General features: G+C 39.5%; 1 protein-coding gene across 1 annotated transcript in view; it reads right to left on the bottom strand.

The window, feature by feature from the left end:
- The window catches only part of LOC126278493 (phospholipase B1, membrane-associated-like), a 135,803-nt gene that overhangs the window by 29,287 nt on the left and 89,314 nt on the right, over positions 1-17,202 (bottom strand). The window contains exons 5-6 of the mRNA XM_049978656.1: positions 4,491-4,653; positions 1,126-1,280 (exon numbers count right to left, since the gene is read on the bottom strand). Of these exons, the coding sequence (XP_049834613.1) occupies positions 1,126-1,280; positions 4,491-4,653 (318 nt within the window). The remainder of the gene's footprint in view (positions 1-1,125; positions 1,281-4,490; positions 4,654-17,202) is intronic.

Genomic DNA, 17,202 nt, shown 5'->3' with positions numbered 1-17,202 from the left:
GGCTTATCAAGGCCGTTATTATGGCCAGAGGTGGTTGTTCTGGGTACTGATTTCTCAGGATCTATGGACCCAAATTGCGTGAAAATGTAATCATATGTCAGTTCTAGTATAATATATTTGTCCAATGAATACCCGTTTATCATCTGCATTTCTTCTTAGTGTAGCAATTTTAATGGCCAGTAGTGTACCATAGACGCTAAATGGTTGGCAGTCAACGATTCGTCACAGAACGTGGGGATTGGTGGCTTGCGTGCTCTATAAAGTAGGATAGATTGTGATCTGTACCATCTCTGCCGAAAGAGCACAATGCTGGTGCATGCGAAAGTTTTTCGGAGCTCGCCGTTCATCGTACATTGTTGAACATGGAGCTCCTAAGCAGACTATCCCTTCGTGTCACATATTGACATAATAGCATCATCAGTTGCGATTGCAGTGGGCACAGGACCATCGTGATTCGACCGTCGGTCAATGGAATTGTGTCGGCTCTTCGCGTGCTTCACGTTATTGCTACACGAGGTCAATGATCATCTCCATAAATGCCGTCATCGAAGTGAATGGCGGCTCGGAACGTGAAGCGCGCCGCGGATTCAGGGCCGTGGGAGCAGTATTATGCTATAAGAGACATTTTCCTGCGCTTTCATGGGACCTGTGGTAGTAATCGAAGACATGCTGACAGTTGCGAACCACTTCGCGCTTGATGTCTTCCCCGACGACGATGTCATCTTTCAGCCACATAATTGTCCGTGATACAGAGGTTTGAGAATAGTGAATTCACATTGATATCACGGCGACCAAATTCGCTAGATGTATGTCCTATAAAATCCATCTGGGTCGTTATTAGGCACCATCACTGCGTACGCAAATCAGCGATCCATCACTTACGCTAATTACCTGACCTGTGCGTAGACCTCTAATGACATATACCTCGACAAACCTACCAACAACTGTCGAATCCCTGATACGCAGAATCAGTGATGTATTCGTTCCAGAGAAGGACAAACAAGCTATTAAACAGGCGGTCATAGTTTTTTGGCTCATCTGTGTATTTCCCTTGATCAGTGTGTATCACACAGCAACAGGTAGGGTACGTGAACCACTGTGTGACTATTTGCAAAACTCACTTACCACCTGCTCATCCACCTTCTGCCAGTCGTCCATGACGCGAGTTAATTCCTGACGTCTGTTATCAAAGCGCAGGCCGAACATGCAGGGGCACTCTAAGTCATTAACCAGCTCACACAACAAAGACCGCGTCGTGAAGTTCCTGATGATGTCCATGTCTGCAAAAGAATGAAACGCTGTAGAGCGTCGTATATCATCATAGTATCTTAACTCTACATCAGCTCCATGTAAATATTTATGATAAGAATTTTCGTAAAGCTGGACTTCTGGAGTCACAGAATGACTTTGGTATTATTTCAGCTCGTTTAATACCCTTCCGAAGGACATTACAATGCAGTACTAACTCAGTGATACGTAATGAGTACTCACATATTTGTTGTAAGCATCGATGGACGATTTGCAATGAAACACTGTTTTACACTATAAACGTAGTAACTCTCAAATGAATCATTACAGTATTTATGTTATGCAATTTACACGTTCTCCCGAATGCTCCCAATACCTTAAGCTTCGCTCCATCACTCTCAGAGAGGGATTTAAGAAACTCTAGCTTCTCCCTGTTCTTTTTAATGGCATCTCGTCTGAATTTTGATTTTTTTGTTGAGAAGAACCGATTTTGAAAGACCCCAAATCTTTCAGTTATCTCCTTGTGGCACCATAGGAGCGTCTTTGCATCTTTGAGCGGTGCACAGGACCTCAGGAGTCTCTGGCAGTTGTATGGGCCAGCACGTCGTGAATATGTGAATTAGGCTTTCCATTCCACTGCCATCTTGGGTATTAATAACCGCTTCAGCTGTATTTAGTCCTTCATTATTGGATCACTACTGATTTCGTGGCACTAAGGGCCACATCTTCAGGTGTCCATATGACTAAAACATTAGAACGGAAATTCTCGGAACCTTTTTACCCAACATTCATTGTCCGTCAGAACAAAACACCGTTAAAAGATGGTATGCCTCAGAATCAAACAACCAGATTCCAATGTTGTGAATGGGTCCACTGCGCTCTGTGTTAGGGGCTGACCTGAAACGGTTCGGAGGTCTGCAATGAAGGTTTTGGGTGATCTTTCCAGTTACTTCGCCAAGGTGGTTAATAGGTGACATGAAAGTCATGTGACTTAAATAGTCCAACGGTTATTTATTCCAAGTGTAGAACTTGTAGTGGGTTGTAATGCAAACTGGTATTCATGCACGTGTGTTCATGAAGATTCAGTTCGCTCGTCTTCATAAACTAGTTGTTAATTTACGACACCGAGTAATATCTATTCAACCTGCTGTGTTCGAACGTATCATCCTCCCCTACATTTTGAATACATTATTGTCTTTCTTTAAGACTCATTAACAGAACCTGTAATTTCATGCTATTTACTGGAACTTATGTTACATGTACTGAGAATCTAGATGGTTTTTTATCGGTTTGCACAGCATGAGTACAGAGAAGTAACTATATTCCTATTAGTTATATGCAGCAACAATATTCCTATTAGTTATTTGCTCTATCTATGCCACTCATTTATTCTTGAATATAAGATAGTATGTGATTTTTGGGTAAGGTTATTTGAGTGTTTACCTACTATTAGTGTTCAAGTGCATGGCTAAGCTAATTCATTTACCGTTTCACATATTTACGAAAGTGTGTATGTTGCTGTGACGATATCTTTAATTACTTGCGGTCACATCGCGTTTCCAATTGAATACGAAGTCATTAACATTCATATTTTAAGCACAGCTTCATACATTACGGCTCTACCCACCCACTCGTGATAGGACGTCAGTATCGTATCACACTTCAGAAGTTCTCAGTTTCTGTTTGCACAGAAAATAGATATCACTTTCATGTAATGATTATTTGTTCCTTCACTAGCGAAGCTGAAAGACAAATGTAGATCTTACAGCTGCCCTTTTCTCTTCTGTTCGTTTTTATTTTCGGAATAAACTTCAAGCAATTCTAAAAGACATGTTTTGAACGATGTACTCATTTTTATGAACGATAGTCATATTCACAATATAATACTAAAAGTTGAAATGATTCGAAGTACTCTCCAGCGTATTTACTTTCCCCTTAACGAATCTAACTTTTGAACAAAAATGAATGTACTACTTGTCTTTAAAAACTTTTTATAATCTATGAGCGAAAATATGTTGCTTAAGAGGTAATACTGTGAAATGCGTAATACAAGGGTTTCTTCTTAACTGTACCTACTGTAATGTACAGTTATTTTTCGACGGAAATAAGTAGTTAATTGAAGGTCCATAAATGATTTACGAGAGACATTGCAACCTTGTAACCATTCAAAGGTATTTTTGTAAGCAATAGCTGCAACTGGCATTCGGTTCACATCTTTTTCATAATATTCATAATAAACATAGCTAACGGAACATATAACTAACTACATCATTCTGTTTCGTTCAATAGAAGTAACGGAAATTTAATTGTAACGACCATTCACTGAAAAACGACAAGGAAAGCAGAACGAGAAAGTGAGAGATTCATACTGACACTTCTTTTCGCCTGACGTAGGAAAAACTTGTCGCAGACTCTGACATCTGGGAAAGTAAGCTCGGTCAGCGTGGTCAGATTTAGTTTGTAAAATCAGTTGGAGATCATTTTAACATTTAATATTTACATTACCGTTACTGATACCGAAATGTGCTACGGAACGAGTGATATCATGATGAGTTGTCAGTATTTTACTGTATGCTCAATGTTCTTAAGTTTTTCATTTACCGTGGTACCGAAACAACTACAGTTTATGTACCTGGAATTATGTACCCTTAACAGATCTTAATAATCAGTTTTTCTCCACATGTAAGCGTCAAAGCTGGTCAAACAGCACTGTACCCCTGGAAAGGTGAAAAATAAAACCGAAACAGTACACGGGACATGCAACAGACACAGGTGAAGTTAGGTCTAGTCGTTTGATTTCACCAAGACGGCTGCGTCCACGCAGAATGACCCGGTCTTTAATGTAGTTATCATAAAGTCACTGTATAAATAAGTAACCCAAAGAGGCAAGTCAGACACTTGTAGATATTAGGTGCTTCAGAAAATATTCAGCGATCTTGGAGGTGAGCAAAGGTGTACTCAGTTGGGATATCCATACTGATATTTGTCTGATGACCAAGTGAAACATTCGTCAAAACTGGTAGACCTCACCTATGTTTAATATATTCGGAACTGGTGGTTCTACCTTTTTTTATTTTTTTAGCAAAGTAATTGTAGCACAGAAAAATAAGTGTTCAACAGTTACGGAATTATTTGAAATTCACTTCCAGTGCTACTCACTCTGTAGGAGTCTCATGTTTCTACCAGGAAAAAAGGATTCATTATCAGACCTAACAAGGAGGGCAGGGGTATGTTATACTTGCGTGGAGTGACGACGACGCTGACGAGAGTGCGTGGCAGGTTCTGACGCAAGTAGTCCAGTGTGTCTATCAGATCCCTCCGATGATTCTCCGCAGCTTTCTTCGCAGTGTCTCCGTAGCAGATGTCCAGGCAGAAGTCGTTATCCCCCACCATCACTGTCACCAGCTGTGAAAGGTAAAAAAGGCGTCATATTCATAAGATCATTTTAAAAATTTGCAGTAAAGATATGAATACCTAGTACTTTCCAGAATGAGATTTTCACTCTGCAGCAGAGTGTGCGCTGATATGAAACTTCCTGGCAGATTAAAACTGTGTGCCCGACCGAGACTCGAACTCGGGACCTTTGCCTTTCGCGGGCAAGGAAGGTAGGAGACGGATACTGGCAGATGTAAAGCTGTGAGTACCGGCCGTGAGTCGTGCTTCGGTAGCTGTGATGGTAGAGCACTTGCCCGCGACAGGCAAAGGTCCCGAGTTCGAGTCTCGGTCGGGCACACAGTTTTAATCTGCCAGGAAGTTTCACCTAGTACTTTCATTATAAAATTAACTGGAATTTCCGTCGGTGCTTAACAGAACACAACAATATTGGAACCCACTTGTTACCTGTTTGACATTAGCTGGAGTACATAGCTAGTATAACCTAAGTATTTATTCATGAAATTCTTTCTACTTGTTGTACAAGAGTTTGTCCCTTGATTGAACTACGACGATATCTGACCGATATTAATGTAATATTAGGTAGTAGTTAAAACCTCGATAGCGCAATGGAAAATATATAAGGACCTTTAAAATGGGTTTCAGTAATGCAGTATTACGCCCGAGACCTTCAATCACTCAGGAACAATCTGAGCATGTGCGTTTTCTCTTATAAACGAAAAGCATGCGATACAGATGTAGGTCGCACTTCGTATTCCCTAACACCTGTTTACAAGAAACGTGAATCAGAAATGTTACTCTCAACATGTGTCTCAAATTCCTTTGCACTACAAACCTACCTAATGCTAGCTGTAATACGCATGAAAAGAAAGGAAATTTTTGTCTGCCAGTGGACGTTTATCGTGACAGTATTTTCGCTGAAGGCAGAACGTATTCGGTGAATTGTGCTCGCGTCAGCTACGGACGCAGATAACTGATAGTTGTGCTCGTGGTGTCAGTAGGCTGTTTAGGTTTTTATGTTGGTACCGCCACGTAGCGCTTTGTATGAAAATCACTGAGTGCGCTGTGTGCAGTCTGTGGCTGGTTGGACTCATTGTTGAAATAATCGCTTGTGTAGTGTTGGGCAGTGTGTGAACAGCGTGTAGCATTGGGCAGTTGGAAGTGTGCCGCCAGCAGTGATGGATATGGAGAGAAAGATGCTAGAGTTTTGAGAGGTTGCTATAGCGTACGATCTGGACTTGTGTCCGACAAAAAAAGGAAATTTGTAAAGATGGATGTCATGAACTTATATATGCGTAGAATATTTGTACCGTGCTATCGACTTTTCAACACTATTAAGGTAAATACATTGTTTGTTCTCTATCAAAATCTTTCATTTGCTAACTATGCCTATCCGTAGTTAGTGCCTTCAGTAGCTAGAATCTTTTATTTAGCTACCAGTATTGGCGCTCGCTGTATTGCAGTGGTTCGAGTAATGAAGATTTTTGTGAGGTAAGTGATTCATGAAAGGTATAGGTTATTGTTAGTCAGGGCCATTCTTTTGTAGGGATAAGAAAGTCAGACTACATTGCGCTATAAATGTTGTGTGTCAGTTTAATGCTGATCAGAATAAGTAAAGAGAAAACTGTTTGATTACATTGAGTTTTTCTCAGCTCTTTGAAAATCAAATAACGTAGAAGTTTACCAGCACAGTCTTTCATAATTTTTCAAAGGGTACGTTACAGTGGTAATTGAGCGTGACAAATACAAAATTTTATAAATCACTTTAGGATGTACAAATTAAGGAGAAGATAGAAATAAATTCATGTTATTTTTTCAAGGAATAAATATGAAAATTCAATGAAAGTGTTACACGTGTCCTCTAAGCAGAGACCACTTAAGAATACTATACCTCGCATTATCAAAAACATAACAAAATAATCCCACATATTCTCAGATCCCCTTTTGTTATTAAATGCATGGGAAAATAACGTGAACCATGACCATACCCCAGCATGATTTAATGAAAGACCAATATTTATCCATGAACAATAAACAAAGAACAAATCTAACCTTGGTCACAAAGTAACACATCTTTACAACTGAAAAATCGTATAACACTGTATTATGCCAAAGCAAGCTAGTAAGTAATGCGCTCAACATTCTTCTCTAGAATGTTCCTGCTTCTAAGTTAACATCTCGGCAAAAGACAAGACACAAGCGTCTGAAAGTAACAAATAGAACTATGTTAACTGTTGGTGGCCGCTACGCGTGATTGATCAATACAGCTCCATGTTAAAAGTACACAGTGCAGATATGATTTCATTATGCAGCCTAAGATGTGATATATCGTACGAGAGTAGTGCATAGAATATTTGCACCATGTTAGTGACTTATAGCTCACGTAGTGACATGTAAATCCAAATACGTTTCTAACTGCTAGCTTTCATTATTATATAGGAACTCCTTTACTGATGCTCTATAAAATACTATTTGTTAAAACATCATTTACTAAATATTGCAGTTGTCTTGTATCGATAAAACCCTCCCCAATAAGCCGAGAGGGCTCAATGAAAGTAGCTTTGGAATGTGAATCGGGTCAAGTAAGTAGTAGCTGGTGCCTTTATGAAGTAACCATGTACATCTCCCGTCGACGTATAACGCTTAAACGGTCATTATTTGCGTCTGTTTTGTATCAAGTGACACGTAAAAACGTCGAAACAGGAATTAGAGTTTCATTTTTGTTTGTACCTGTGAGGTGTTATCTAACTAATGTATACCAGGTGGAGTTTAATCAGTATATATTATAAAAAAGGTATGAATGTATCTTTGTATGGTCTACATCTTATCCTAAAGCAATCGACCGATTTCAACCAAAATTGGTACTCATGTCCGTTAGTGTCAGGCAACAATTGTGTTGGGAGTAGGAACAGACTTCTTATCACAGTTCAAAAGATATGACGTCATAAACAGAGATTCGTGATAAAATGGCGCTTCATGCGTAAATTTTTAATATAAATTTATTCTTTGGTACTAAGACACTCCTACAGTCGAGTCAACTGAAGGAAATCTCTGTAGCCTGTCAGCGCTTGTGACGGATTTCAAATGCGAAGAGCGAATGGCAGTAGGCGGAAACAATAGCTGTCCATTGAGCCATGAAGAGGCATTTCCACAGAGACATTTAAAAAATCGCGTTGTAGGCACGCCAAGCAACTCCGCCCAGAGTACGAAAACTGTCAGGTATCATGTTGCTTAATTTGGGTACTGTATTTATATATATGCACATTATGCATATTTTTCTGTATGACTGTTTCATAATTTCAAAGGTGTTTTTATGAATAGATGGAAAACATAGTTATTTGTTTTCTATGAGAAAAGTAGCAGAATTGATACCCAAACATTGCTGGGTTTGCTAGCTACTACACACCTGACGACCTGTAACAGACAACCACGTCATTAAGTGAGCCGAAATAACTGGATTAATGCTAGAATGGACAGTACATTTACTGTAAAGTGACAATAATAGTGTTTAGTAAAAGTCTGAAACTTAGTAAAGATCTGGTGTTCTGAAACATTTTCCTAAATTACACGAAGCGCTAACAGTTCAGTGAACGTTGCGCACAGACGGCTCTGAATAACTTTTAATACAGCAACCATGTATTAAAATATGAGCAGATACGTATATAACTGTGTTTATACAAGCAATTCATCAGTTTGCTTTTAATCTGAGGCTCGTAACTTTACCTCGTGTGTATGCTCAGTCCAACTCCGTATGTGTCCGTTTTATTGCAGTGTACGGCCACAGCGGCTGGGAAGGACAACACGAACATTATTTGTGGGCGAGACGGTGTCACATGGTGCAAGTAAATGCAATTGATCACCCGTCGTAACATGTTCATCGTGATACTTAACAATGGGTCAGGGACTAGCTATGTGAGGCACTAACATTACGCCAGGTCATAAATAAACAATGTGTCTGATAGCAAGCAGGGTGAGTGATAGCTGGTCATTCTGCTTACAATACGTTTTGTCTTTCGTTAAATACCTGTCGTTTCATTTAAGAACTTTCAGCAAGGTAATTCCCTCCAATCACAGTTATCCATGGAATCGAGATGAAATGCTATCATCGCTAATGAACGTTCAGGGCACGTTTCCCTTTGCTTGTAGTCTAGGCTAAAAGTTATGACCAGGCTCTAAATAAAAGACGAAAAAGAAGAATAAGAAAAGATGATGATGATTATGACAACCAACTACTCGTTATGATGATTCAGTGGGAAAAAACACTGAAACATTTTAATGTGCCAAATAACATAATTTGTTGTGTGCTACTTGATGTGAATATGCCTATATTATGTTGATAAACTGAAACTGTACGGACACTGAAACTAAATTATTTCTCACAAAAAAAAAGCCAGAGGTGTTGATTATTTTGGGTAGAAGGAAGATTAAGGCTAACGTACCAACAACGAGTAAGTCATTAGAGAGGAAGCATATTCTGGGACTAAGAAAGAATGGGAGACGTAATCACATGTCCTTTATCAATGGAAAAACCTAAGCAAGTGTCTTAAGTAATTTAGAGAAACAACAGAAATCCTAAATGTAGGTTGACGGGCTAGGATTTGAATCACATTGTACTCTTATAAGGCCAATTGTATCTCATTGGGTTAGCCAGTAGTGATGCCGTTGCAAAATGCCACATGTACAACAAAGAAGGGTTACTCTTTAGCAAACATGACCGTCATAAACTTACCAACACAGCACATACTCACCGGTCACACTGAACATTATCACAGAATCTGACAAATTTATACGGAACATGAGCAGCCGTCTTCGGTTGTTAGCAGATGACGCTGTCGTTTATCGACAAATCAAGTCATCAGCAGACCAAAACAAACTGCAAAACGATTTAGAAAAGATATCTGAATGGTGCGAAAAGTGGCAGTTGGCCCTAAATAACGAAACGTGTCAGGTCATCCACTTGAATGCTAAAAGGAACTCGTTAAACTTCGATTACACGATGTTGTTGTTGTTGTTGTTTTCTTCAGTCCTGAGACTGGTTTGATGCAGTTCTCCATGCTACTCTATCCTGTGCAAGCTTCTTCATCTCCCAGTACTTACTGCAACCGACATTCTTCTGAATCTGCGGTTACACAATAAATGAGTCTAATCTAAAAGCCGTATATTCAACTAAAATCCTACGTATTATAATAACGAACAACTTAAATTGGAAGGAACACATAGGAAATGTTGTGGGAAGGCTAACCAAACACTACGTTTTATTGGCGGAACACTTAGAAAATGTAACAGACCTACAAAGGAGACTGCCTACACTACGCTTGTCCGTCCTCTTTCAGAATACTGCTGCGCGGTGTGGGATCCTTACCAGGTGGGACTGACAGACTACATCGAAAAAGTTCAAAGAAAGGCAGTACCTTTTGAATTATCGCGAAATATGGGAGAGAGTGTCACAGAAATGATACAGGATTTGGGCTGGAAATCGTTAAAAGAAAGGAGTTTGTCGTTGCGACGGAATCTTCTCACGAAACTCCAATCACCAACTTTCTCCTCCGAATGTGAAAATATTTTTTTGACACCGACCTACATAGGGCGGAAAGATCACCACGATAAAATCGGGGAAATCAGAGCCAGTACGGAAATATATAGGTGTTCATCCTTTCCGCACGCTATACGAGAGTGGAATAATAGAGAATTGTGAAGGTAGTTCGATGAACCCTCTGCCAGCCACTTAAATGTGATTTGCAGGGTATCCATGTAGATGTAGATGAACCTGTTCACGAAGAAGTGGACTTGCTCTCGACTCAGAGATGACCTTTTCATGTCTTTCGTCTCCACTTTTCCTCGACGTCTTCCAATCCAATTATTGCATGATTGTTGGTTGTCGTTTCGATCTTAACAGTTCTTTTACCAAATCATGTGGAACCAGTGAATTTACAGGATATGCATACGTGATTAGATCGTGAGGACATCCGACAGAGATGGAGAGATTATTTAAATGAGCTATATGACAGAGATAACGAACCAACAACTCTAGAATTTGAATCCGTGAACACTGTAAATGATGACGAGAAAGGGCCAACAGTCATAATGGAATAAGTACAGAGTGCAATGGCTGCAATGAGAAATGGTAAATTAATAAGTAGAGATACAATACCAGGAGAAATACTAAATTGTTTGAACTAAGAAGGTGTAATAAAAAATATTGAGGTTATATAACAAAATATGTCAGAGTTGAACAGCCAGAAGGTTTTCTAACAACAGTAATGATTCCAATACCAATGAAACAAGGAACCAAAAAATTCAGTGAGCTCAGGACAATTAGACTCATTCCACATGCAGTTGATGTTACGTTAAGAATCATTAATAAAATACTGAAAAAGGTAATGGAGGAGAAGTTGGCTGATGAACAATATTTGCCATTAAAATAAATATAGACGTAAGAGATGCAATAAGACTCTCGTGAATTTTGGGAGAGATGTTTATTGAAAAGGGAAAGGTGTTCACAGATCTTGAAGAGGCCTTTCATAATGTGGCTTGGGATTAGCTTGCAAGTATGTGATGGAAAAGAGTAGACTGAAAAACCAGACGACTTATAAACTCATTATATTTTAAGCAAAAAGCATAAATGAAGGTGAGAGGAGATTTTTACCAACAGGATAGGACTAGGAAAAGGAGTAAAACAAGGATGCGGTCTGTCTCCTACCCTTTTTAATCCATACATTGAAAATATGATTGTCCACTGCCCATTAGATGACAAGGGGTAAAAACTGGAGGAAGAAGAATTTAGTGTTTGAGGTTTGCAGATACATGGTCCTCCTAGCTCATAGCAACAGGTCAAAAGGAATTCTAGGATATAGTGGATGTCATTGAAGCTAAAGAAAAGGTTTATGGAATGAAAATAAATACAAAGAGAAACAAAAGTAATGGCATAGGAGAAAATAAAAAGGTAAATATAGTGCTGAATAGAGTAGTCTTAGAATAAGTGCAAATCTTTAAACACCTTGGAGGCAGAATAGAAACTGATTGGAAGAGCAGCACAGAAATTAAAACCAGAATAACAATTTATAAGAGAAGAAGAACTTTGTGCAACAATATGGAGACAGATTTAAAGAATAGGCTAATAAAATGTTTTGTATGGAGCGTCCCCTGTATGGTGTTGAAACGAGAAAAATGAACTAGAAAGATAGAGCAAGACTGCAGGCTTCTGAAGTGTGGACATGGCGGTGGATGAAAAGATCAAGTTGAATGGACAATGAAAAATAACGAGGTACTGAGAAGAGTGGAAGAGCAAAGACAACTACTGGATGTAGTGAAAAGAAGGGAACGAAACTGGATTGGACATGTATTAAGAATGGAGGGGTTTATAGAAACACTCTTAGAAGGGCATGTGGAAGGAAAAAGGAGGCGAGGGCGGGAGCGGTTTCAGATTGTGGGTGATGTGTTGGAAGGCAGCACATACACTGGCATTAAGGAGGAAGCGATGGATCGCAGGAAATGGAATTGCGAAGGACCTGCTAATACAGCAGAAAAATGATGAAGATGATAGATGATTAGTGTTGACATTAATGAACACAATTTTGAGACCTTTGCATGAAACCACACTTTAAAAAATGCAGACAACCTGATAGGTAGAGCAACCACATTTATGAGTAGTCATCTTGGGCATTAATAAACCGCTTCAGCTGTATTTAGTTCTTTTGTTATTAGATCACTTCCGGTTTCGTGCCACTAAAAGGTACATTTTCGGTGAACATACATAGCACTCATGTTTTAGTTAAATGTTCATCTGAAGATGTGGCTTTTAGTTTCACGAAACCGACAGTAATCTAATTATGAAGGACTAAATAGTGCTAAAGCGGCTGATTGACACCCAAGATGACGAAAAACAATGGTTTTGCTACTCGATTACAGTGTAAATCAAATAAATATGAACTATGAAAAACTAAGCCTAGCTTGGTAGGGAAAACAGTTTTATGATATTCATCACGGTAGTTATCGGCACAGCCATGAAGAAATCGAATTTGTACATAAATCCTTGGACCTACTTCAAAAACAAGAACTATTACCTTATCTCTGGTAGGCTTTCTATGTTATATGTATCATTAATGTAAAACAATTATAAAAATGAAAGTAAGATTTCATATTTTGGCAGCTGTGACTTACAGCTGACAGCCTGTCAGCGTCTAGGAATCTGAATCATGCAGTTCACCATTAAAAGTACATAAAACCGGTCTCATCTAAATTATTCCACAGAATCACCAAATCCTTCACCTTCTGTACATTGTCACTGCTTTCATCAATTTTATGCACGACGAAAAGCGGTATTTAAATTGAAATCTGCCGAACAGAATACCTTACAAGTGAGAAATTTTAAAGCAATGTCACATCTTAATACCTCCATCCAGTGGTGGTCTGTGAACACTACAAAGCCGACGTCGCATTTTATTCTTATTTACTTATTAATTCCTCAGGTTCTTTTGGACCACGTAAGCCAAAGCTGCTAGGTCGTGGAACGAGCCAGTAGTACATAGGTTACAGAATGTTTACTTAAAAATTTGTTAACAAATAAAAATTTTAAGTGGGTACATGAATAAATAACACAGACCAGGTAAAATTCTCAACTACTGTGCGGAACCCATGAACGTAGTAAGAGTTTCCAACAAGAAAACCTTTAAACTTGGACTTGAATGTCTGGGGCTTATCACTCATTCTTTTTAAATTCTACTAAAATCTGAAAGCTGTGTGGTAAACTGCACTTTCATTTATATATACAGTTTGATTTTCTGTAAAACGTGAACTGGTCTTTGTAATATTTAGCAAAGATATCCTGTAATCAGCATCGATTTGTCGAGCAAACTTTTGCCTTCGCTATTTGTGGCGTTGCTCTAGTGTGTTTCTGCATTTCGAGAGTCATTTCTTCACTGCAATATAGGACTTACCAAACGACACAGGGCTAACGCCTTTCAGTTAAACTATTTTCCCTGTACGGGAATACACTTTTTGGGTTTCCGAGTTCAGGTTGTAGACACATGGTTGACGACATCTTGGTTTGGTTCTGGCCGTGAGTCGTGCTCAAATAACCGAATGGTAATACGACCGCTCGCGATAAGCGACAAATCCGGATTCGAGTCTCAGTCCGGCACAAGTTTTCATGAAGCAGCTGAAGGCTGTCCATGTTCGCAACTGTGAATACGTTTCATGTAGATCGTCGGAAGGGTCCAGGCCGAAGGTGGGAGCGTTGGTCTGGAATGTTTGATTTGCATTCCCTTGGTGATATCGCCTTTCTGGAAGGTACAGTTGACCAACACAAGTATGCATGCAGGTTTGGGGACCTTTTCCACCTCTCCATACATTTTGTTTTCTCCTTGGCACGTTAGCCCCTACCACAAGGGGAATGAAAAGTGTCACACAGCCCGCAGTGTACGTGCAGAGTTCGAAGAGCACCAGAAGGAGTTTACCCTATTCCCCTGGCCACCAAACGACCCTAAATTTCCTTTACTTTACGTCTATGGTCACAAACGTTTTGTTAACAGACTACCGGTTTCGGTCTATAATGACCATCAGATCTGCAGCAAAAATGGGAAAAACATAAATACACTCGGAGATTGTCCACAGCTTAAAAACAATACATAGACCATAATGAAAAGTACTGCTGACAATATATGCATGTGTGCGCTTTATGTATGAAGAGGCATACCTGTTTCGTAAAAACGAAGTCCTAATGTACTGCACCCATAGTGGCATCGTCAAATGTTAAATGCAGAATCAGCACAAGCATCGTCATATATATAACATCATATGCACGAGTCATGTTTCATGTTGTCAGTAGCACTACTGTTCAAAACAAGCAGCCCTACAGCAGCCACAAAATATTTGTGTTGTTAAGTTCACCAGATGTCGCTTATGTCAGCATACACTAGTTTTCAATAATTAATTGATCAGTGAAAATAAAGGGGGATACGATAGTTGAAGTCGGTCATGAGCTCATAACGTATAAAAGGCAATACAGTAATATTACTGCGGGACCACTTCGATCGGGCAGGCCCGCGGCATGGATCCTCAGCCGAGTAAACTAGAGCAGCTGGCAGCGGCACTTGTGTCGGAAAGGCTCCACATACCTGTCAGTACCGCTCAGAATGTTATTATCTCTCTTTCCGCACCCCTGGGCTGTAAAACGTGATTGTTCAGGCTTTTGGCAGGTGGCCACATAAATTTGACTGGACTGTGGGAACCGACCTAGAATTAGTCATTTACAGTTTTTAAGGCGAGTGTTGCTCTTTAACGGACGTACAAGTACTCTGCGTGAGAGGTCGCATATCATGGCGAAAAATGATTAACATTGAGTTTAACGGCGCCAGCTGGACGAAATTTATTAGGAAATAATAAATTGCGCTTTTGTTGCAATGTGAATTTGAAGTGTGGTACTCCATTTCATGACCTTCTCCGTTTGGCTTATGTTTGTTATCCTATTTTGTTTATAGAGGCAGTTACTTTTGGGAGAGACTAGAAAGTAATTTGGAAACGTATTGTGGATGTTCAGACAACTTACAGTGAGATGCAGCCGGGTGGTCAGAAAACAGACTATACTCCATTTTTCCGCACAATACGACAGCCATCTCAGATCAGGACCCCCTTATGGTCCGTAAAGGAAGATGTTGGTTTGAGTAAGGTGCGTGTTTACCGTGACTCATGTGGTTGTGGCATGTCATTCATTAGTTAGACCATCAGGACTGTGTCAGAGCATAAGCGACACGCACATGTACAGCAGCAGAAAAAATTTGCTATTGCAGAACAGTGACTAGTTGGTCATCCTACGTAATATGTCAACAGAGAGCATCTGACGTTCACTTCATCTATTAGGATGGTCTGATTAAGGAATGAGTCCAGATTAAATTAGCAAGTGGCGTTATAGATAGAGGCCACTGGTCTTGCCGGTGTGGTAACACGTGTTCCTCTCAGATCATCGAAGTTCTTTCGGATTTGGATACCACTTGGATGGGTGACCTTACGGGTCTGCGATTTTGGCAAGCGGGATGCACTCAACCCTTCTGAGGCCAAATGAGGAGCTACCTGATTGAGGAATAGCGGTCTGGAGAGCGGTGAGGCCCTCTAAATCCATATTCAGTACGCATATCGGCTAAGGATGACACAGAGATCGGTCGGTACCATTGGGTCTTTTGAGGCTCTATTTTAGGATAGAGTTAAGAACAGAAAATGACATTTTTGATTAACTTCTGTTTGAAATCCTGCTCTCTGCCTGTTAAAAAAACAAACGTCGGATTTAATGCTGATTGCGCACTCTTTGGTGATTAATACTCACTATAACTTCTGACCTTCTTCATGGTTGGTAGTGTGGTGGCACTAATTGTTTACTGCGCGTGTTTGCGTTGTCTTTCCGCAAATACCACACTAAGATTCTTGGTTGCCATAGCTTCTCCTACCGATGATTTAAATTTCTTTGCACAGCGTTCACAAGTTTCATTCGTTCTTTGAAAATGATAGGATGTTCACCTGTCAATGTGTCGTCGGTTGTCGAAGAGGTCACCCAGATGCATTCCGTTGTTTAAACATCTTGTAAGGCGAGGAAAATAAATTTAACTGTATTCTGAATATTTGCGGTACTCCTTTTCCAACCCAGTGATCGGATCGAAGAATATTTTCGAAGCAGTTGAAATGGTACAAGGTGCTGTTTAGTGCTGTAGGAGAATTGACTATTTTAACTTTGCGTCAGAGGGACAAAGCCTGGCAAGTCTTATTTAGACTGACAGTATATGTGCATCAGTGCAAGGAATTAACCCGGCTCCGTCATATCGCTTCCAATCAAACCAGCTGAGCAGTACATCACATAGTTTGAAGGTAATAGGGTATGAATTCTGGCCGCGACTTGGGATGTGACTTCATCTCACAGAAACTCTGAGGGCGGACGAAAAAGGGCGTTTCAGAGCACACGGAGTTAGCCCAAAATATAATATGTTGTGCATAGCTGCTAACTAACGACACATATACGAGGAAAGGCCCTGACTGACTGAGTCATCATCACCCAGGACAGAAACCTGAAATTTGTAGAGGCTGTTGATCTTATACTGTAGGCATCGTTTAATAAGGAGCTGATCGAAATTACAAGCCTAAGGGTGTGAAGTAGGGGATGAAAGGCTGTCTGAAAATATGTATTACTTTAATCCATGCTTCAACATTTTTGGAAATTCAAACACTAAGAGGGTAAAATAGTGGATGAAAGTTTTTTTTAATGAATCATTATTAAAATACTAAGGTGGAAATCGGTTTTCACTTCTCGGTTAGAAATTAAAACAAGTACTTGTTTAATTTTTTTCGGAAATTCAACCTCTAAGAAAGTGAATTAGATGACGAAAATTTTTAGACAAATATTTCTTTATGAAAGCATTTTTAAAGTAAATATAAGAAAATTTGTTTTCAGCTACTCAGTTAGAAATACAAAAACCACGTATTTCATTGGTTTTGAAAATTGGACAACTAAGGGGGTAAAATATGAGACGAAAGTTTTTATGGAAATATTTCATTACAAAAGCTTTTTTAAACTAAATA

Source organism: Schistocerca gregaria, chromosome 1 (assembly GCF_023897955.1).
Source record: "Schistocerca gregaria isolate iqSchGreg1 chromosome 1, iqSchGreg1.2, whole genome shotgun sequence".
Lineage (NCBI taxonomy): Eukaryota > Metazoa > Arthropoda > Insecta > Orthoptera > Acrididae > Schistocerca > Schistocerca gregaria.
Note: the sequence above shows the minus strand (reverse complement) of the source record. Positions and strands in the feature narration are given on the sequence as shown.